General features: G+C 37.9%; 1 protein-coding gene across 10 annotated transcripts in view; it reads right to left on the reverse strand.

Annotated features, from left to right (window-relative positions):
* LOC106882402 (transmembrane protein 8B) overlaps window positions 1-24,535 on the reverse strand; it is a 77,041-nt gene that overhangs the window by 39,508 nt on the left and 12,998 nt on the right. For 8 of the 10 annotated variants that reach the window (XR_008266709.2, XR_008266707.2, XR_008266708.2 and 5 more), the window contains exons 2-4: window positions 9,858-10,032; window positions 5,978-6,182; window positions 1,661-1,800 (exon numbers count right to left, since the gene is read on the reverse strand). Coding sequence is in view for 7 of the 10 variants with exons in the window: in XM_052976396.2 (XP_052832356.1) it covers window positions 1,661-1,800; window positions 5,978-6,182; window positions 9,858-10,032 (520 nt within the window). In the remaining 3 variants the exon portion in view is untranslated. The remainder of the gene's footprint in view (window positions 1-1,660; window positions 1,801-5,977; window positions 6,183-9,857; window positions 10,033-24,535) is intronic. The other 2 variants (XM_052976399.2, XM_089342015.1) reach the window with 1 other exon arrangement.

The raw sequence follows: 24,535 nt of genomic DNA on the forward strand, positions 1-24,535 counted from the left end.
TAATACACTGCACAAGACACACATGTAGAAGACTGCACAAAACCCACCTGCAGGACATTACACAAGACACACCTGTAGGAGTCTGCACACGGCACACTTGTAGGGCACTGCACAAGACACACTTGTAGGACACTGTGCTGCACTAGACATGTCTGTAGGAAATTGTACTGCACTAAACACACTTGTAGGACACTGCACAAGACACCTGTAGGACACTGCACAAGACACACCTGTAGGATACTGCACAAGACACACCTGTAGGATACTGCACAAGAAACACCTCTAGGACACTTTACTAAAAACACAGATGTACGACACTGCACAAAACACACCTGTAAAACACTACACACAAGACACACCTATAGGACATTGCACAAAATGCACCTCAAAAATGTTGCACAAGACACACCTGTAGGACACTGCTCAAGACATACTTGGAGGACACTGTTCAAGACATACCTGTAGGACACTGTGTGAGACATACCTCTAAGACACTATGAGACATACCTGTAGGGCACTGTGTGAGACATACCTCTAAGACACTATGAGACATACCTGTAGGGCACTGTGTGAGACATACCTGTAAGACACTGCATGAGACATACCTGTAGGACACAGCACAAAACCCACTTGTAGGGCACTGTGTCAGACACAAATGTAGAACACTGCACAAAATGCACTTGTGTGACACTGTACAAAACACAAGTGTAGGACACTGTACTGCACAAAACACACCTGTAGGACACTGCACAGAACACGTTTGTAAGACAATGCACAAAACACTCTTGTAAGACACTTCATGAGACCCACCTGTAGGATACTACACAAAACAAACCTGTTGGACATTTCATAAAACACACATGTGGGACACTGCATAAGACACACCTATAAATCACTGCACAAAGCACATCTGTGCCACACTGCACGGAACATGCCTGTGGGACAATGCAAAAAACACACCTGTGGGACACTGCAAAAAACAACACACTTTGTGGGGCACTACACAAAACATACCTGTGAGGCACTGCATAAGTCACACCTATAAAACACTGCACAAGACACACCTGCAGGACACAGCAGAAGACACAACTGCAGCACACTGCACAAGACACACCTGTGGCACACTGCACAAGACACATCTGAAGGCACAGCACAAGACACGCCTGTGAGACACTGCACAAGATGCCTGTGGAAAACTGCACAAAGCATGCCTGTGGCACACTGCACAAGACATGCTTGTAGGACACTGCACAAAACACACTTGTGGGACACTACACAAAACACACCTGTGGAACACTGCACAAGACAGCTGTAGGACACTGCACAAGACACAGCTGTGTGACACTGCATAAAACACACCTGTAGTGCACTGCACAAGACACACACATAGAAGATTGCACAAAACACACATGCAGGACATTACACAAGACACATGTGTAGGAGTCTGCACATGGCACACCTGTAAGACATGGCATAAGGCACACCTGTAGGACACTGCACAAAGCGCACTTGTAAGACACTGCACAGAACACACTTGTAGGACACTGCAGAAGACACACCTGTAGGACACTGCACAAAACACACCTGTAGGACACTGCACAAAACACACCTGTAGGACACTGCACAAAACACACCTGTGGGACGTGTCTTTAATACTCACTTATAGTATTTCATCTTGGACTCAAAACCATGCATTAATGTTGTTGTAACAATTGTATTGGCCACAGCTTGTCCATAACCTTTCCTCGTCTGAGTGACCAACATACCACGTACAGAGTATTTACATTTGGTGAGGATACCCTGCAGAAAAATGTACAGTACCACCATCATAATCATTCTAAGCATCATCATCAGCATCACAGCATGACATTTACATAACCTTTAACCCTTTAGCATTCAGATTACTCTGCGAAATGTGATGTTTGTTTATTCACATTGTTTTGAATTAATCATGAATTAAACTTGTAGCTTCAAAATTTTGATAAAGTGATTGCCTGTTTTTAGAATGACATTGTATATAGGGTCAGCCTGAGAGGCAGAGTTTGGCCAGTTTGAGTATAAAATAAGTAGAATATTTGAGCCTAATATGGCTGGTTTAAATGCTGAAGGGTTAAACATGGATGATATAAAACAGAAAATAGCATAACAGCATAATAATTAGCTCAGTTATTAGCAGAAAGTTGAAGAGAAAGTAGATGTTATACATGGCAGATGTACAAGAGCAATAAACACAAAGAAAAACAAAGGAGATAGATTTTCTTAAACGCCCAGGAGATTCTCTGGAGCTAATAGATACTTTCTGATACTTAGGTAGTCAAATTCGCAGTGAAGAAGGATGTTCTGAAAGAATAGTAGCTGGAATAAGAACAGGATGGAGAAAATTCAGAAAGCTATTACCTCTGTTGGTAATAAAAGGTCTTTCTATCAGAGTGAAAAGAAAATTGTATGATGCTTGAGAACAAACAGCAATGCTACATGGTAGTGAGAATAGAGTCGAGAATGCAGAGAGCATGCGAAGACTAAAAAGAAATGAAACAAGCCTGCTCTGTTGCAGTACAATGTAAGTGCATTCATGGCAAAATGTATATGCATTGAGAGAAAAATTGGGCGTAAGCGGAATCAGATGTAGTGTGCAAGAGAGAAGACTGGGTCGGTATGGCCATGTGAAGCATATGGATGAGAACAGCTGTATAAAGAAGTGCCAACTGCTAAATGTGGATGGAACTTGTGAAAGAAGACGATCCAGGAAGACATGGGACAAGTAGTGAAGTTTTATCTCAAGATGCTGAGCCTTGTGGAATAGAAATGACAAAGGATCAAGGTGATTGGTATTTGCTGTACTCAAGACCTGTCCATCTCAATGAAAGTGAGGTCTCAAAAAGCATTAGGTTTATGGATCTTGCCTCTACATCCAACTTGTACTTGTGAAGCCTTCCCTGCCTTTTATCTTCCTAACACCCATCCTTCCACTTTTCTAACTGTGACCTTATTCAACTGCTATAACCAAGAGAAAAATATGCACACATTTCATTCTCCTTTGTACTACTAGTTACTTCTCCTCTCCTAAAACCACTTCCTTTCAAAATCCATCCCTTCCACTTTACTTTTCACCTCTCATCCCTTTCTGTATCTCACTGAGATACATTTTAGGACTGCTATTACTTTATCTTTAACACCCTCCATCATTCTCATCACCCTGGCATATCTGCCATTGACAACCCTCCTCCCTACACACACACACACACACACTTGTCTCCTCCACTCACTACTGCCACCCTTTTGTATCTCTGACATCCATCTCTTTCACTGTACACCTCTCTCTCTCTCTCTTTCTTTCACACACCTAGTACATCCTCTACATAATTTCTTATCTACCCACAGGTATGTTATACTGCTGCTCTCCTACCTTCCCGTACTGCCATTTATCACCTCCTCCTTTCTGAACAACTTCTCACCTCTCCCCCACCATACTGACATTTACCATCAGCCCCACCTCCACCTGTGTTCCATTCACTACACTCACCCTACACCCATCTCTAACTATCTGTGACCCTCTCCTCATCCTCTCACACTCTAATGAACTTATTCACCCCTCCTTTCCAGTTCTTTGTCCTTATTCTCTCCTATACTCAACTTCTTGTATCTTGAAAGTGCACTCTGGCACTTCATTACTGCTATTACTATTGTTGTCTTCTTTTCAGCTTCTTACCTCCATCCTCATAACGTGAGATGGCCATGTATCTCCTCCAGAGCAAGATACCCGAATCTGTCCCTCTATCATACTTTAGACTCTAAACACCTGGCATAAATCCACCTCCCTCTCTACTACAATTTTACTTAATTGAGGATCTTTTCTTTGTCTTGTGAGTTGCCTGACAACCTCACTGTTGCCTGTGGAATATAAAAAAAAAAAGCACCCAGTACAATCTGTAAAGTGGTTGGTCTCTCCCCATAGAAACTATGCCAAAACAGACATTGAAGCTCAACACAGTCCGCCAACTTATTGGATCCTGTCAAATCATCCAGCTTGTGCTGGCAAGCAAGACAAATATTACATGATGATGGTGATATATATATCATATTTTGATAGGTTATCATCATTAGATATTATATTCTTGGACATGCACATGGTACCAGGCTGGATTTGGACAAGGAAACTTTCAAGCAAGGTGTTCCCAACTAGTAATACTTGCATTCTCTGAGAGTGAGATATTATTTCATAGGGTGAGACAAAGAGGGAAAGTATATACTTTATTAAAATCACTTTTCAGAAAAAAATTATTAAACAATTCCTAAGAAATAACTTTGTTTTATTAAGCACAGCAGAAATTTTATTGTTCCACAGTACCAAACAGGGGTTGGACAAAATAATGGAAACACCTTAAAATTTCAAACAAATTTATTTTAATATGGGGTACGATCGCCTTCGGCAGTAATTACAGCTTGAATTCTACGAGGTAAGGACTCGTACAAAGTTTGAATTGCTTCCAAAGGAATTTTTGTCCATTCTTCAGCTAAAACAGTCTCCAGTTCTTGTAGTGATGATGGTGGTGGATATCGACTCCTTATTTGTTTTTCTAAAATGCACTATAAATGTTCAATAATATTGAGATCTGGGGACTGTGGTGGCCAGATAAGATGTTCAACTTCACTAGAATGTTCCTCGTGCCATTCAGTAACAGCTTTAGCTGTGTGAATTGGTGCATTATCATCATGAAACAATTCTGCAACCATAGGATGAATTTGATCAGATAAAATGCTTAAATAGTCATGACTATTAATTCTGCCATAAAAGGGAAACCATTGGGCCAGCGGATTTCCAAGATATAGCCCCACCAGATCATCACAGATCCTCCTTCACGTTTAACAGTTGGAAGAAGGCAGTCTGGATCAAATGCTTCTTTTGGCTGTCTCCACACATATACTTAGCCAGTGGTCGGAAATAAGGTAAAGGATGACTTGTCTGAGAAAATAACATTCTTCCACTGCTCTAGGGACCAATTCTGTAGGTTTTCACTTCACTCTAAACACTTTGCAATGTTTGTTTTTGGAAGTAGTGGTTTTCTAATTGCAGCCCTCCTGTGAAATGCAGCTTTGTGCAGCGCCCGGCGAACAGTTTTTGTGGAAACTGGGTTCTCGAGGTGGTCATTAAGCTCTGCAGTAATTTTGGGAGCTGTACTTTTGTGATCCTTTCTAACAATTTGCATAAGAGTCTGATGGTCCCTATCTGAAAGTCTTGGTTTTCTTCCAGAGTTTTGTTTCGACAAGGAGGTTTTTCACTCTTTCTCAAAGGCTGTCATTACTTTCGAGACAGTACATTTTGATATCACCAAACATTTTGGCTGTTTTTGTTATGCTAGCACTTGCCATATGAGCACCAACAATTTGACCGCTTTGAAAGTCCGATAGATCTGTCATTTTAATGAATTTTAATTACCTTTTTCTGGTGATATCTGAAAAGAAACAGCAATTTTAGCAAAACATATTAAGCAACACTAATAATAAATCAAAAAGCATAAAAATAAACAAGCTTTTGACAGTTTTATAGATATTTCAAGATTTTGATGCTATGATGCTAAGTGTTTCCATTATTTTGTCCAACCCCTATATGTCATTGAATTTCTAATAAATAAACTTAGAAAACTGATTTTTCTCATTTCCAAATGTAATATTGGTTTCAAATTTTGGCACAAAATTTGAAACCAATATTAGGGTCGGGGGGCTAAGTCATTAACATCAACCCCAGTGCTCAAATCATACTTATTTCATCGACCCCAAAAGGATGAAAGCCAAAGTCAACCTCAACAGAATTTGAACTCAGAGTGTAAAGATAAAGTGCTGCTAAGTATTTTACCCAGTGTGCTAATGGTTCTGCCAGCTACCTACCTTATTATTCCTTCCAAAATGTTCTCTCATAAATTTATTTGTACTTCACACTGTATTACTTGTACTCTAGTAATAACTAACATATAATTACCTTCTGTTGTATTTTTTCATTGGGGTTTGGTAAAAGTGCAGCTGCAAACCATGGTCCATGTCTTGGTGCATCCATATTAATGACAGTTGTCCTGTTGTCAGAACGTAAGATGAAACGCTCGGAAAATGTTCGTTTTAAGTAGAATGTATTTGGAAATGTTTTGTTGGTGAGGTTGATGATAGGAAAACTGCCATACTGTAAAAAACTGGAAAGGAAAAAAAAAAAAGTTAAAATCAGTATTGAAGGAGATACAACCATAAAAGATAAACAAGCTGGAAATTGCAGGTCAAGTCCCATCAGAGGTACAGAATTTTTTTTATAGGCGTAGGTGTGGCTGTGTGGTAAGAAGCTTAGATTGCAAATTTAAAGACACATAGTTTATGTTAAAACTAGCCCCTTGTGGGCAATAAAGAAATAAGAAGCTTGTGATAAGAAAACTAAAAATAAATGAAGCAAGCTTGCTCTGTTGCATGTACAATGTAAGTGCATGACAAAACGTAAATGTGTTGAGAGAAAAACTGGGCATAAAATGAATCAGATGTAGTATGCAAATGTGAAGATTACACTGGTATTGCTCAGTAGTGCATATGGATGAGAAGAGCTGCAAGGTTCAACATCGGTTTTCACCACTTCATCCCATGTCTTCCTCTTCCACAGGTCCGATCAACTTTGTGTGCTCAGCACTTCCTTTATGCAGCTTTCATTATACACATCACACATCCATATCATCACAGTTCTCTCTCTTACAAACTACAGCTCATTCCTCATGTGCACAGTTTTCCTCTGAGGTCATTTGTCCCATGTTGTTCAAGCAGACTGACATTATGCCTCCATTGGAACATGCTTGTGCCATTTCTTTCTAGCCTTTGCTTATCCTCAACATTCAAGGCTCAGATCTCATTACACTTCACACTCAAGTATCATCTCAGAGTATTGGTAACGAGTGCCTCATTTATAGATAATGACAATGAAAACTTTTAGTAAGATTAAAAAACAAGAAAACAAGAGGTAGATTACTGAGTGGAAGGGACATCAAAAAGGTTTCCAGAAGTCAGTCGTGGTTATGGTGGTGTGAATACAAGGTGAAAAGATTGGCAAACCAAGGTGTTGAAGGATTAATGAATCCAAGCAAAAGAGTCACTTAACTTTCCATTTAACAGCCCAATCAAATCCAGTAAGATGAGAATCAAATGAAACTTATATCATTAGCAGAATTTAGTATTAACACACACACACACACACAAGAAAAGAGAACCAGTATTTCATAAAGGGCAATTGGATGTATCTCATTCTTAATGTAAAGTTTTATGATAAATTAGGTGACAGGTGTATAATAAAGAATACAGTTTTCAAAGATGTTGTCTCCAACAACTGCACCATCTGTACTACCTGCGTAGGCTTTATGTTAACACGAGAATGAAACAACTCAGAAGAAAATACAACTTCAAATAAAAAAGAAAATTATGTATTTCATGATCCTCTGTAAAATTCAAATTATCATATAACTTTGCAAAATACCTACAAAACATTCATAAGTATTGTTTGTAATTAATGTGTAGCAAAAAAGCCAATGTATTCAGAGAAATAACTACATTTCTACAAAATTGCAGTCATGGCAGATACCGGTGTACACAAAATAGCACCCATTGCCAGTGATACATAAAAGCACCCCAGTGTTATGCAAAAGGCACTCGTACAGTAGCATGTAAAAGCACCCATTACACTCTCGGAGTGGTTGTCGTTAGGAAGGGCATTCAGCCGTAGAAAAAAAAACCATGCCAAATCAGACTGGAGTCTGGTGCAGCCTTTCAGTGTGCCAGCCTGGTCAAACCATCCAACCCATGCCAACATGGACAATGGACATTAAATGACGATGTTGATGATGATGGTAACGCATGCTAAGTAAAAACAAATGTGCAACAATATGATGATGAAAGAATTTTGCAGCAGAAATGAGCTGAGTGACTGGAGACAGATGAAGTTTTTAAAAAGATCAAAGAGTGATAGGTTTCAACACACAAAGGGTTAAGGCAACAGGAATAGAGATTATTAAATATAGCTTCATCCAACACAACCATGTATCAATGAATATGCTAAAGATATTAGACTATGTTTTTTAACGAGCTCACTGGCTAATCACAACACCAGTGTCTGTCCTGAGATGGCAGGGATTTATCTCTCTGCTAGCAATATAAGCAAGCATGCATTTTGCACCAAAAGCCTATAGGAGAGTATCTCTCGTGCTATCTACTGCAGTATAGTTTGTTCTAACAGAACATCCAGGTTTAAGTGGGGATAAATATTACCTCTCAGTATTAATACTGCCTCTGTCGCTAATATATATTTTTTAACAAGCTCAGTGGTTAATCATGACACCAGCGCCTGTCCTGGTACTGACTTTCTATAGACTGCTGGTGGGGAGATGAGTTGCTGCTATCTCTAGCGGTTGAGTGTCTGTCAATGAAAAGATCAAGGAAGGTCGAAATCATGTGATCTAATGCTCTCGGCACTGGAGATGGCAGGGATTTATCTCCCACTAGCAATATAAACAGGTGAGCATTTTACATCAAAAGCCCATATGAGAATTTCTCTCATGGTATCTACTGCAGTATAGTTTGTTCTAACAGAACATCCACATTTAAATGAGAATAAATATTAGCATTAGACACTATGGAGACAGAAAATAGCAACAGGCCTAGTGACAGGATTTGAACAACTAATTTAACACTTCTAGGTAATCATGCTGTTAGCAATTTACCTTTTTCAAACCATGAATCATTTTGTTTCATTGTTGTGTATATTTTTTTTTTTTTGTTATTTTATTAACTATTTTATCTTTGACATGCTTTATCAGTCATTTAGTCATTTATTGCTAACAGACAAGGCCACTTTACTAATGTCCAACATAGTAAGATATCCTACTTTGTTTCTTCTTTTTATGTTTGTGATAAGAAATAACCGATTAATCAAATTACAAATTATCTACAGGCGTGGTAAGAAGCTTACTTCCAAACTACATAATTCCAGGCCCAGTCTCACTACACAGCACCTTGGGCAAGTGTCTTCTACTACAGCCTCAGGCCAACCAAAGCCTTGTGAGTGGATTTAGTAGATGGAAACTGAAAGAAGCCCATTGTATGTATGTATATATATATATATATATACAGGGTGTGGTGAATAAACTGTCGTCTAAATTACACAAAAATGAAAATAACACTGACATCTCATTTTAACATATATTTACCAAAATTACATTAAAATATCTTGAAATACTAAAGAGTAAATTTATTCAATAAAATCGCCATTGGCTTCAACCACAGCCTCTAGATGACTTCAGAATCTCCTACAACTCTTCTGGACAGTCTCCTTGTTTAAGTCGGTGAATGTTACCATAATCCTTGCCTTCAGCTCATCTTTGGTGTTACAAGGAGTTTTGTTGGTCTCTCATTCAACTGCACCCCACCCATTATAATCAAGGGGGTTGCAGCCTGGGGAGTTAGGTGGCCAGATGTTAGGGATCAGGAACTTTTTTTAACCAATTACCCCAAAATACGTTTATTTACACTGATGTTACCCCCTTTATTTGAAAGGAAGAAAATCATAGATTCTTTGAATTCAAAAGGTTTACTGAATCCATTTTATTGAATCTATTTAAACATCCATTACATTAGAAAGATGCAATGTTGCCAGAAAAAAATTTCTGTCATAACAAGGAACACATATTATGTAATTTTACTTAAGTCTAATGAGTCCTCATTACCCACAAGAATTTCATTTTTACCCTACTTGGGGTAATTTACTCTGGTTCACCAACCCCTGTTCTAAGCCATAACGCTTTTTTTTCTATTTTCTTTTTTTTTTGTTTCAAAATCCAACTTACATGTAAACCTGCTTAACTTCGCAACTGGCTTTATCTGAGAAACTTTGGAACTTCCATATACTCTGTGTGGATGCTTCTGGAACAGTGAATTCTAACAGCTGTGAATCAGGGAACAAATGGTAACCTCGAATTTGTAATGGAGGGGTCCATGACACATAATCTTGATATATGACTTCTGAAAGACAAAATATTTTTTAAAAAATATTTAGTATAGCAACATTACACTGTCTGGAACAATAACATCTATATCATAATTTCTTTGTTCGTGTGCCCATTATACTTTAGTTAGTTAGAGAGGTGGAGTGAGAGAGAGAGAGAGAGAGTCAGAGGGGAGAAATATGAGTAGAGAAAAAAGAAGAGAGGAGTATAATAATACACTAAGGCTAGATGCATCACATGGTTAGTTGAAGGGCGAGGCAAAGATGGTGAGGAAAAAGACAGTGAGAGAAAAGTGGGAGAGAGAAGTGTTAATGACGTACTGTAGGATGGGGAGAAAAAGGTGAAGAAAATGAGAGAAATTTTAAAGATATGAAGAGGGGAATTACATGGTTAAAAAGTTTGTTGAAGAGGTAGAGAGAGAGGGGAATTTTAAAATCATATAATATATAATTGTGATTGGAAGGGAAATAATTTAGCAAAATAAAAATATTGGATCTAGAATTTTCAGTTGTGCGATCACCAGCAATGCAACTTTCCAATGCTCTGTCGAGTAGGAGGATACCACAGTGAGAATGGAAGCTGCAGGTGTAGTCTTGAGTGAAGCCAACCATGGGTACAATAACCTCATACATAGGCATTGTCGACATTTTGCATAAGCGATGATCAGTAATGGTCTTCCTGAGTCACAAGTGTACATCATGTATGTATGTGTGTGTATGTATATGTATATATATATATATATATATATATATATATATATATATATATATATATATATATATATCATCATCATCATCATCATCATCGTTTAACGTCCGCTTTCCATGCTAGCATGGGTTGGACGATTTGACTGAGGACTGGTGAAACCGGATGGCAACACCAGGCTCCAATCTAATTTGGCAGAGTTTCTACAGCTGGATGCCCTTCCTAACGCCAACCACTCAGAGAGTGTAGTGGGTGCTTTTACGTGTCACCCGCACGAAAACGGCCACGCTCGAAATGGTGTCTTATATATATATAATTTAAAATTTAGGGTTCAGCAGGTATTGCTTCACCACACACCAAAAATTAAAAATAGCAGCCAAAACCACTATTTCTCTACTAAAATTTAAGTAGAGAAAGAGTGGTTTTGGCTGCTATTTCTAATTTTCGGTGTGTGGTGAAGCAATACTTGCTGAACCCTAAATTTCAAATTGTGTTTATATATTTACCGATAATGGTTTTAACACACCAAACTACTTGGTAAAATTACTGATTATCAATTAATTATTAATTTTTACCCTATGTGTGTGTGTGTATATATATATATATACAAGGTGCATAAGGTATTTGAGGACATACCTTTTTTGGGTCACTGTTGCATTTTTTGCTAACTCTGTATAATCTTTGTTTCAGAAAATAATAATGGCAGACCCTCAACTTACTCAAGAAATGAAGAGGCATGCTGTTATTGTGGTTATAAAGGCTGAGCATAGTGATTTAGAAATATCTTTATTTTTAAAAGTTACCAGATCTTTCATCTACAAAAGTTTGTAAGGAGTGAGAGACTGAAGATGGAAACGTCTCAACAGTATCAAAGCATAAAATGCATTCTAAATGCTCTGAAATCACTAGAACACCTGAATTTATCCAAGTTCAACAGACCATTGATTACAATCCCAGAAAATCCATGAGGTCAATTGCAAAAGATCTCCATGTGTCAGAAGGAACAGTCAGAAATGTTGTCCATGAAGACATCAGATGTCCATGAAGACATCAATGTCACATGGATAACTCATATTTTTCAAATAGTTTGCTTGTTATGTTGCTCAATAAGTAAATAAATAAAGGAAAATTTGTGTATATTTACACAGTTCAAAGAGCATTGCTGCTAAATGCTCTATGAACAATGTAAAAGCTGTAAGATGTGACATGGACAGCTGCAACAGAAATTATGAAGTCGTGGCCAGTAAGAACGGACACAGCAGGCATTCTTACTGTGTCCGCATGCTAGAATTCATCCCACATCTTTGAAGAAGGCCTCAGGTTCAATTCCAATGGCCATGTGAAGCTGCTGGAGATTGTCGTCAATCTCTGGTTGGAGAGGGTTGCTGCTGGAAGGCCATATATGCAACAGCAGGATTTGGCTCCATACCTCCAGAATGGGTCAGAAGTAGTTGTTAGAAAACTTCTATGACTTCACAGACCCAATTTCTGGCATCCTAATTCACCTGATTATAATCCTATGGATTACTACGTGTGGGGTGCAGATGAGAAAGGCACAAACTGTTCTGCCTGCAACACCAAGGTCAAGCTGGTGACCAAGATCAAGGTGTCTGAAGATCTTCCCAGGGACACAGTGAAGAATGCATGAGATAGGTTCTGGAGCCATCCTCAGGCTATGGTGGAAGCTAAGGACGACTACTTAGAGTAAGCTGCTATTATTATTATTATCATCATTTAAGACGGTAAGGAGGCTAGGTAGGGGGGGGCTCCGAAAGGGGTCTCAGGGAGTAGCGTACTTGCCTTCCTGAGCCAGTTTTCCACCGCATTTCTTAAAAATCGTGGTAGAGGCCTTGGTCTCAAGACTATTCGTGTCTAGAAACTGAGGTTGGGGGTAAGCAAGGGCATGCACCCCATAGAAAATCCAGCTCCAAAACAATACCTCATGGGAGGGTTGGCTTGAGAAGGGAGGACATCCAAAACCAGGTAAGATGGTGTGAGGGCAGTTGCTATGGCATTGAGGTAGATACGGCCACCCCCCGTTAACAGGGACAAAACTTGGATTTAAAACACTGGATGATGATGATGATGATGATAAGGCGGCATGGTAGCAGAATCATTGGCCTGCCCAGTAAAATGTTAAACAGCATTTCATCCATCTTTACATTCTGTGTTCAAATTGTGCCAAGGTTAACTTTGCCTTTTATCCTTTCAGAGTCAAAACTTTGAAACCATTATTATTATTATTATTATTATTACTATTATCCAAAAGGCTGGATGCTCACCTGATTCATTTAAGTGCTTTTTGTAATTTATGTCTTCTTTATTTGTTGATAAAATGTGTCTAAGATGATGTAAGACGAAGCATTAATCACACAAATTAGTCACAGATGGTCACATTGTATTGCTGTGTTTCTCTGTCGAAAGAGAGAGTGTGAGTGTGTGTGTGTGTGTGTGTGTGTGTGTGTGCGTGTGCGTGTGTGTGTGTGTGTTTATTCACCAACTGTTAATCTAGTTTAAAAGGTGTATATCTATGCACCAGCTGTTAACATCTACCTTAGAGCAATATTCCCTACTCAATACTAATTAATGCATCTGTGATATAGATAAATCATGGCACTGAAACAAGACACTTCCTTTTTTTTCCTATGGTATGCACAGGTTATTCTTATGTTTTAAATGAGATTTTATTATTCAAAGCATAAGTTTACACAACTGCTATTCCGCAGGTGGTGCCATTGATGTCACCTTTTATAATGATGCTTCTTTTAATTTTTCTTGGTCATATTATATTACGTGAAAGTGTGTAACCTAGTGGTTAGGGTATTCAACCCACAATCATAAGATCACGAGTTCAATTCCCAGCAGCACGTTGTGTCCTTGTGCAAGACACTTTATTTCATTTATTTCATATTGCTCCAGTCGACCCAGCTGACAAAAATAAGAGTTGTATCTGTAGTTCAAAGGGTTAGCCTCATCACATTCTATGTCACGCTGAATCTCCATTAGATCTAGGTTAAAGGTAAGCCTGTCTGTGGAGTACTCAACCACTTTCACATAAATTTCACAAGCAGGCTGTTCTGTTGATCAGATCAACTGGAACCCTCATTGTCCTAACCGATGGAGTGCCAGTTATTATATTACTGTGAGTGTGTGAGATAGAAAGAAAGTGAGAAGGTGGAAAGTACAAAGGAGGGATATTAAGAAGGAAAGACCAAAATGTACATAAAGAATCTCAACAAACCCTGTTTGTTAACTGGTATATATATATCATCATCATCATCATCATCATCGTTTAACGTCCGCTTTCCATGCTAGCATGGGTTGGACGATTTGACTGAGGACTGGTGAAACCGGATGGCAACACCAGGCTCCAATCTAAATTTGGCAGAGTTTCTACAGCTGGATGCCCTTCCTAACGCCAACCACTCAGAGAGTGTAGTAGGTGCTTTTACGTGTCACCTGCACAAAGGCCAGTTAGGCGGTACTGGCAACGGCCACGTTCAAAATGGTGCATCTTATGTGCCAACCGCACAAGAGCCAGTCCAGGGGCACTTAATATTAGACCCTGCTTGTTAACCAGTATATATTCTTTTATTCTTTTACTTTAACTGCAGCCATGCTGGAGCACCACCTTAAAGGGTTTTTTAATCAAAGAAATCGACCCTAGGACTTATTCTTTATAAGCCTAGTATTCATTCTATTGGTCTCTTTTGCTGAACTGCCAAGTTACTTGGATGTAAGCACACCAACATCAGTTGTCAAGTAATGGCAGGGAGACAAACACAAAGATACACACACAATATATATGTATATATATACATATATGTAAAATAGGCTTCTTTCAGTTTCTATCTACCAAATCTACTCACAAGGAAATGGAACAAAGGACTGTTGTAAATACCAAAACCTTTCTGGCAAAGAATGCATTAAACAATAAAGATAAGTGGCTGGAGACTTCAGGGACAATATTAGGCAGACATAGAAACAGAAGACAGCATGGAAAAGGAAGGCATGGAAATTAAAGGATTCCACAATTGGGAAAAGATTTAAAGAAATTCTAATTGATTATAGGTACAGCATAGATGACAACTGGAAATTTCTATGAAATTTCTGCTTAGTGCAACAGATGAGATATGTGGCTGGGACAAAATCCCTGCCAAACCAAAAGTAATGTGGTGGAAGAATAACGCAGTTGATGGGGAAGTAAATGTGCTAAGAGACAGGTTTGGAAAACCAGTAAGGGAGATAGTAGTGGGGAGACTTATCAAATTACTAGACAAGCAGCTAGGTAACAGGTACGAGGAGTGCTGAAAAGTTCATGGCTTTGGGTAAAAGAAAATATAGAAGAATCAGTTAATTATGATTTTATTCAACATATTCCCTTCTTGGATTCACACACTTATGGCAGCAGTCCTTCAGTTTTTCTAAGCTCTGTAAAAGAACTTGGAAGCTTGAACCTCCAACCAGGCCCTTCGCAATACCCTTAAAGCTGGGAATTTTTCAGCACCCCTACTTCACCCTTAGCCAAATATATATATGGTTAAGGGTGAAGCAGAAAGGAAGAGATTTACATATATTTAGCAATGTGAGGATCAGAGACACGAAGTATTCCAAATTGCAAGACAATGTGCAAGAGAGAAACGCATCATAATTGATGAGAAGTGTATTCAAAATGAAAGTACACTTGCCACAGATATGGAAGACAAGAAAGTGGTGTGGAAATGCTATTATGAGAGGCTGAGATAAAGAGGGGCTACTCCATGCTGACTCATCAGAGGGACTAGCAATTCAAGTTGATGGTAGCATGATTGATAGAACAATTAAAGATATAAAGAGACAGAAAGCTGCAGGTATTCAACCACTCCAAGAGTGTAATGGATGCTTTTACGTGCCACTAGCACAGGCACCATTTGTGTGACACCAATATCTGCCATGACGGCAGTTTTACTTGATTTTATGGATCTTCTTCTCAAGCACAGCATAATGCCAAATGGACTCAGCCATTACCTCTGTGAGGCCCAACGCTCAAAGCACAGTATAATGCCAAATAGTCTCAGTTGCAGGGATAATTATAGATGCTCAAAATATCTGATAAGGTAGGATACATGATTACCACCTGGATAGTTAACCATGTTATACAAGAAGGTGTCACGCTTAATGACTGACTTAGCAGTATCCTGATAAACTGCAACAAAGGCAAAGGAGATACCTTCAAAAGAACTACAAAGGAATCAAGCAACTGGATCGGGTTATGAAGGTCACAGAGAGAGTGTCACAGCACAACTGATCTGTGACAGAGTAAACCCAGATGGGATGTAGGTTGGCTTTGTATCAGGAAGAGGTAGGAACCACAGATGCAATCTTCCCAGTGAAGCAACTGCAGAAGAAATACTTGTCTAAGAATAAGCTATTATTCCTAGCTTTTGATTTGGTGATGGTGTTTAACAGGGTACCATTCAGTAATTTGGTGGTCACCGAATAAACAAAGATGCAGTGAGTAAAGTGAGCGTCAACAACGATTTCAGTGATAAATCTAGCGTGAAGCTAGTTTGTTACAGTTCTGTTCCCAGTCCTCTCTTATTTATCATAATCTCACAGGCAATTACTGAACAGATTAAGACTGGCTCTCCATGGGAAAGGGAAAAGCTATAAACTGATAACCTAGTTCTCATAGCTGAATCTAAAAGGGAATTAGAAGAAAAAAATCCAGCCATGCAAGCTAAAACTAGAATCAAAAACCCTCAAAATAAATTTAACAAAGACTGAGGTTTTAATAAGTAGGAAAGAAGATAAGACCCAAGTAACTTCAGGGAAATGACCTTGCTTGATATGCAGGAAAGGAGCAGGTATAAACTCCATTTGCTATGCGCAGTGTAATACATACACAAACAAGATATATGGTGAAATCATAGGCCGACAAACAAAGTGAGGCTTCTCTTTGAGTTTATTCATTGAAGAGTTGGGCCTGCTCGGTGGTTAATATTTAACAGCTGCAGTATTATAACTGTATTAAGGTAGCATAATAATTTGCCTTATAAATTGGGGCTAGAAAGAATGGTTTGACGAGAAGTAGACTGTCTCTATTTTATCCTTTAAAAATTAATTCTTATAGTGAGAAAGCTTAAATGATTTAAAGGGACAAAAAGACCCTAAATTGTCTTAAATGCTCAGATGATTCACTAAAAGTAGTTGATAGCTTTTTCTTAATTTTTTTTTATCTAGGATACATAATTAGCAGGGGAAGTAGTTGTTCTAAATGTATAGTAGCTAGGGTAAGAACGGATTGGGAAAAGTTCAAGGAATTTTTACTACTGCTGGCAACAAAGGTTTTTTCTTTCTTTCAGAGTGAAGAGGAAATTGTATGATGCTCATGTTAGAACTGCAATGCTGCATGGTAGTGAGACATGGGCTTTGAATGCAGAGGACTTAAGATGGAAAAGGGATAACATGAGTATGCTCATAGATGCACAATGCTATGTGCATGAAAGGTTAAGTACAAATGAGTTGAAAGAAAAACTGAGCATAAGAAGTATCAGATGTAGTGTACAAGAAAGAAGAGTGCACTGGTATAGACGTGTGATGCATATGGATGAGGACATCTGTTTAAAGAAGTGTCAATCACTAAATGTGGATGGAGCTTGCAGAAGAGGGAGACCCAGGAAAACATGGGACAAAGTAGTGAAGGATGATCTCAGGACCTTGAACTTCATGAAGGAGATGACAAGGGAGACTGTGATAACTGGTGATATGCCTATCTGCAGCTTTTCCTAGACATGACTAATTTTTCTCACTACCCGGAACCATTTCACTTCATACCCATTCCACATCCTTAATACTGTCCTCTCAACCCACTAACATGACTCCTTCACCCCCACATATCGGTGGTCATCCCCACCCATTGTCTACCACTTAATACATTCACATGCCCAATCTTTACAGTTGTCACCTACTCTTTCCTATCTCCTCAACATATAATCCACTCAACAATACTTGTTCTTCATTCATTATATTCAGCCCCTTACCTATTCTGACCACAAACCATCCCTCACTTTCCCCATATACTTTTGCAACTACTACCCTACCCACACTCACAGTTCTTCTCCCTACTTCACTTTTTTTCACCTTGTACCTTGAGGACCCATGTTAAGGGTATGCAAGTCTGTGGAGTGCTCAGTCACTTGCATGTTAATTCCATGAGCTAGCTGCTCCATTTATTGGATCAACTGGAACCTTTATTGTTATAACCGACTGAGTGCCAGTATGTATTTGCATTCATTTAAAATGTTATCAAGATACACTTGACATTATTCTTGGATAGTAAATATCAGTTTCCAGTAATGCCATTGGATGATATAATGCTGACCATTATCATGATTAGATAAACTTGAAACTTACGTTATTAAACAAAGGTCATATATTCTTTTCTACTCCAGGCACAAGACCCGAAATTTTGGGGGAGGGGGCCAGCTGATTAGATCAATCCCAGTATGCAACTGGTACTTAATATATCGACCCCGAAAGGATGAAAGGCAAAATCAACCTCAGCGGAATTTGAACTCAGAACGTAAAGACATGAAATACCGTTAAGCATTTCGCCCTGCATGCTAACGTTTCTGCCAGCTCGCCGCCTTTAAGCAAAGGTCATATATTGATTGACTCTGTGTGTGTGTAAACACACCTTAGCAGTATACTAACATAATGTATATATAGTTGATGTTTCATTGAAACTATGAAAGCTGTTAAATTAGTAACAAGTAATGGTACACCTGTTACATTTGTTTTTTGTTTCTTTTATGCAATTAATTGTTGTCCTTATCAATTATTTCTCAAAAACATTTACAAAACTGATCCAATTCATTGATAAGAGAATTTCAAAACATGTTAGCCGTGGCTGTGTGGTAAGAAGCTTGCTTCCCAACCACATGCTTCAGGCCTACTGCATGGCACCTTGGGCAAGTGTCTTCTATTATAGCCTCAAGTCAACCAAAGCTTTGTGAGTGGATTTGGTAGATGGAAACTGAAAGAAGCCTGTCATATATCTACATATATATATATATATATATATATATATATATATATATATATATATATATATATATCAGGAGCAAATATTCAGGATTGAATATTTATATATATATTAATATTGTTATTATTATCGAAGGCATAATAGTTGATAATAACAGCAACATTAATATAGGTGTATACTAATACCAAAAAATATAGCTTTATGCTATATGGGTATGTGAGGGATTTCTTTCAATCCATTTGGCTCAAGTACTGTTGATTCTGTTATTATTTTCAGTGTTGTTTTGGTGGTTTAAATGAGTGTTTTATCCCTCATTTCTAGCAGGTAGACACATGTCTGTTTGACCTGACACTCCCCCTACAAGCACTTGACAACTGAAGCTGGTGTGTTCATGTTCCCGTGACTAAGCAGTTCAGCAAAAGAGAATAGAATAAGAACTTGGCTTACAAAGAATAAATCCTGGAGTCAATTTCTTCGACTAAACACCCTTAAGGCAGTGCTCCAGCATGGCTGCAGTCAAATGACTAAAACAAGTAAAAAGAATGAAAGAATAATAATTATGCCTGAGCAGGACTCAGCATCTGACAACAGAGGCACCTCCATCTAGCATTGGTTAGCATGGACAGGTGAGCCTGTACCCAGCATAGATAAGAGGAAAATGGTATGGTGAAGTTTCACCTGGCAGTGGATAGAAAATAGCTGAATGAGTTGTCACATTCTGGATGTTCTTGAAGGTCAAAAGTAGAAAGACCAATGAGAAGGTATGGTCTTGGTAAAAGTTATGTGTTGTTATCATCATCTATAGCAGTGGTTCTCAATTGAGGTCCATATAAGATTTTTGGGGGATTCACACAACAAAATAGTAAATTGAGGATCAACAGTAGTATTTTAAGGGACCATGAAAAAAGTTTGTTTTAGATGTATGTATAGGTATGTATTGCAAGAAACAGCTAGGTTTCTTTCTCTAACATTTTACATAGTTCAACCTACACAAGTTAATGTGTGAAAAACAAAATAGGAATTTTGAAAGAAGTATCTATACAACTAGTTTTCACACACTGAATGGCTGTGGAAGTCCACCAGAATAAAATAGTGAACAAAGGGGTCTACAGATAAAAAAAAGGTTGAAAACCCTAATTTACAGGGTCACCAAGTTGACATCAGAAAAACTTCTCTTCTGATTACACAATATCAAGTCTTTATTTGAAATGTGAAGGTGAATGGGTTTAGTAGTTCAGGTACTCAGCTCATGGTCACTCATGGTTGTGAGTTTGATTCTCAATAAGTTCATTTAGAAAATTATGGTTTCTGTCAGTGATTTCCCCTCCAGATCAATGCTTCCCAAACTTTTACTTAATTAATGATCCTCTGCAAAAATATTTTTCTTGGTCAGATACTCCTTAGTTTTTATTTACAACATATGTTGTCGTATCTTCCTTGGTGTAAGAAGAATACAACACAACATACACTGTAAATACAACTCAACAAGCAGTAAATGAAAGTATGAATAATTGTGTATACATAACATATCTACTTTATCTTTTAGTTGATTCAGTCATTAGACTGCAGCCATGCTGGGGCACCACCTTCAAGAATTTTTAGTTGAATGAATTGACCCCAGTACTTGTTATTTTTTTAAGCCTAGTACTTATTCTATCAATCTCTTTGCTGAACCACTAAGTTATGGGAACATAAACCTAATACTGGTTGTCAAGCATAAGTGGGGGACAAATAGATACAAAGATATGCACACATTATATATATATATACATATACATACATATATACATTTTATTTTCAATATTAATAAGATTCTACTTTTGTGACCACTTTCAAAATTAGACCAACACTAGTTTTGGCAGGAAATTAGTACCCAACATAAACTTGGTGTAGCCTTTACTAATTACTGAGTAAATTTACGAATTCATCATCATAATCATTTAACATCTGCTGTCCATGCTGGCATAGGTTGGACAGATTGACCAGGGCTGACAAGCTGGAAGGCTGCACCAGACTCCAACCACTCCAAGAGTGTAATGGATGCTTTTACATGCCACCAGCACGGGTGCCATTTGTTTGACATCAATATCTGCCATAACGGCAGTTTTACTTGATTTTATGGGTCTTCTTCTCAAGCACAGCATAATGCCAAATGGACTCAGCCATTACCTCTGTGAGGCCCAACACTCAAAGCACAGTATAATGCCAAATAGTCTCAGTCCTTGCCTCCATGAGGCCCTATAAATATATATAACACGTATATAAGGGATGACCACTAATGTTCTCCAACCGGCAACATATACTGCAGTGAATTATTCTCTGCAGAATTGTTTCCAGAATTTTGCGCGCCGGAGCTGAGGCATTTTGAAAAGTAGCCCCAATGTAATCGGTAGAACTGTATGTAAGTCTTATTTTCATGAAGACAATTCGTGTATAGTTCTGCAAATTATATTGATTCTAGAACGTCTATGCTGATGAGAACATGGATGTTACTACGCAAGTATAACGTTAATGTTCGAAACTGCAGTCCATAGATAACTCTTTATTCTGTATAGTTCTCATTTTGTCCTGTTCTGGCGTTTTGCGAAATTTTTCTGGAGAACATTATTTTTCTTTGTGGTTGGGTCGTTGATGACCTCTTTCTAGCATATTGGATGCCCACCTAGTGGTCATCCCTTATACACGTGTAATACAATTTTTTCTGAATTTTCAAATTTTTTATATGCTAGGCCACTTGGTTTTAAATTGAATTAATATTAAATTTATCACCCTATCTATCTATCTATCTATATATATATATATATATATATATAGTTTCAAAAAAAAATACAAAAAACAATAACAAAAAAACAACAAAGTTAGGACGTGATACGGATAATGTTATTGGAAACTCGGGAAAGGAAGGAGAGAGAGTATGACGTTTCGGGCGGAGCCCTTCGTCGGAAAGACAGAAAGTTCGGAGAATGGAAAAATGAAGGAAGAGGAAAATGGCACCGATGCCCACGAGGTTACATTGTGAAAGGACCGGAAGAGGAGGTGGTGGGGGAAAAGTTCTTTCTAAGACAGGAGAGTGAAAAAGGGAGGTGAATATCTGTGCGTACGCAAGAGTCTGCGAGTGTGTGTGTGATAACAGAACGTGTGTGTGCGTATGGATGTGTGTGTGTGTGTGTGTGTGCATGGTTTGGTGGTTTATCTGTTAGTGTGTTTGTGTGTGTGTGTGTGTGTGACGTAGTGGAAGGAATTAGTAGCAGGAATAGTTAGTGGGTGCTTATGGACAATGGTTAGTGGAGGGTCAGCAGGCAGTTTTTGAGTATGTGTGTGTTTGTGTGAGGTTGTAGGTGTTGGGTACGTGTGCGTGTGTGTGTGTGTATTTTGTACGTGCGCATGTGTGTATGTGTATGTTTTTGTGCGTGCGTGTGTGTTTGTGTGTATGTGTATGTTGTGTATATGTGCGTTGCTGTGTACGTGTGTGTGCGTGCGTTTGCTATTGTATGTGCGTGTGTTGTTTATTCCCATGTGTGTGTGATTGTATGCGTGTCTGTGTGAGTATATACATATATAACATTGTTTTGTTTTGAAAAGAAATTTCTGTAAGAGTGTTTACCTACTCAACAATGAAATTTCTCCTTGACATTGAATATACTTGTCGATAAAGGAGTGATTTCCATACACAATATAGATAAGGCTTTTAAGCAGATGTCTAATATTTGATCAGAAAACATTATCTCAATTGGTTCCAACTATCAACTCACTGAAAAGCTACCTTTCTACACATTTCTCAGACACCCTGGAAACATTTCTCATGAGAAAAATATTACATTGAAAGACTGAATAGGTTACAAAGTTCAACAATTACATAAAGACTTGTAAGCCAATGTTTCTCAACCTGTATGACTTGTATTTCAACATTACAAAAAAAAACATACACAATCATCATCATCATTTTAACGTTTACTTTTACACACACACACTCATATTAATCAAAGTGTACAGGTTTATATAGATCCATTGTAACTGATCTTATCAGTCAGTTTCACACTGGGTATTAAACAGCACACTTTCATGATATAGTCTGCTCATCAGAGTTAGGAAGATTGGCAAAAAATGAGGCAACTCTTCACTATGTGTCTACAATAAGACACCTATCTATCTCTGTCCCTCCTTTAATCTCTCAAACGGCACAAAGCCTCCACCACAGCTCAATACAACTCTCACTTCCTAGATGAAGGAATTTTACCTATATTTTCTTGTTTTGTCTTGCAAGGCACTTGGTAAGCATGTAGATGATGATGACACATAAAAAGCACCAGTGATGGTGCCACATAAAAGGCACCCAGTACACTGTAAAATGGTTGGCATCCACCTGTAGAAAACATGCCAAAACAAAAAATTGAACCAGGTACGCCCCACCCATGAACAGATGTGTGTGTGTGTGTATATATATATATATATATATATATATATATACATATGTATATCATTATCATCATCGCTTAACGTCTGTTTTCCATGCTGGCATGGGTTGGACGGCTTGATTGAGGTCTGGAAAGCCAGCAGCTGCACCTGATGATGTTGTGTGTGTGTGTATGTATATGTATATATATATATATATATATATATATATATATATATATATAAATGAGGGATGACCACTAAGTGGACATCAATTATGCTAGAAGAAGACCAGGTGGGTTTCTTCTAGCATAATTGATGTCCACTTAATGGTCATCCCTCTTATATGTATGTAATATAATTTTTCTGAATCTTCAGACTTTTCAATATGCTAGGCCACTAGTTTTAAATTGATATTAATTAAATTAATACTCAATTTTTCACCCTATTTAAATATATATATATATATATATATATATACATTTTATTTTCAATATTAATAAGATTCTACTTTTGTGACCACTTTCAAAATTAGACTAACACTAGTTTTGGCAGGAAACTAGTACCCAAGATAAACTTGGTATAGCCTTTACTAATTACTGAGTGAATTTACTAATTTATCATCATAATTATTTAATATCTGCTGTCCATGCTGGCATGGGTTGGACAGATTGACCAGGGCTGGCAAACTGGAAGGCTGTACCAAACTCCAACCACTCCAAGAGTGTAATGAGTACTTTTACATGCCACAAGTGCCATTTGCGTGACACCAGTATCTTCTATGACTGCAGTTTTACTTAGTTTGATTGGTCTTCTCAAGCACTGCATAATACCAAATGCACTCTGTCATAGCCTCTGTGAGGCCTAACGCTCGAAGCATGGCATAATGCCAAATGGTTTTAGTTCTGGCCTCTATGAGGCTCACTATATATATATATATATATATATATATATATATATATATATATATATATATTAAACATTGTTTTGTTTTCAAAAGAAATTCCTGTAAGAGTGTTTACCTACTCAACAATGAAATTTCTCCTTGTCAATGAATATATATTTGTCAAAAAGGAGTGACTTCCATACACAATATAGATAAGGTTTTTTAAGCAGATGTTTAATATTTGATAAGAGAATGTTATGTCAACTTGCCCCAACTATCAACTCACTGAAAAGCTACCTTTCTACATATTTCTCAGACACCCTGTGAGTGGATTTGGTAGACAGAAACTGAAAGAAATCCATCATATATATATCATCAATATATATATATATATGTATGAATGTATATATTTGTCTGTGTGTGTCTGTGTTTCTCCCCCACCATAGTTGCCATCCGGTTTCACCAGTCCTCAGTCAAATCGTCCAACCCATGCTAGCATGGAAAGCGGAC

Source organism: Octopus bimaculoides, chromosome 25 (genome assembly GCF_046866305.1).
Source record: "Octopus bimaculoides isolate indiv1 chromosome 25, ASM4686630v1, whole genome shotgun sequence".
Classification (NCBI taxonomy): domain Eukaryota; kingdom Metazoa; phylum Mollusca; class Cephalopoda; order Octopoda; family Octopodidae; genus Octopus; species Octopus bimaculoides.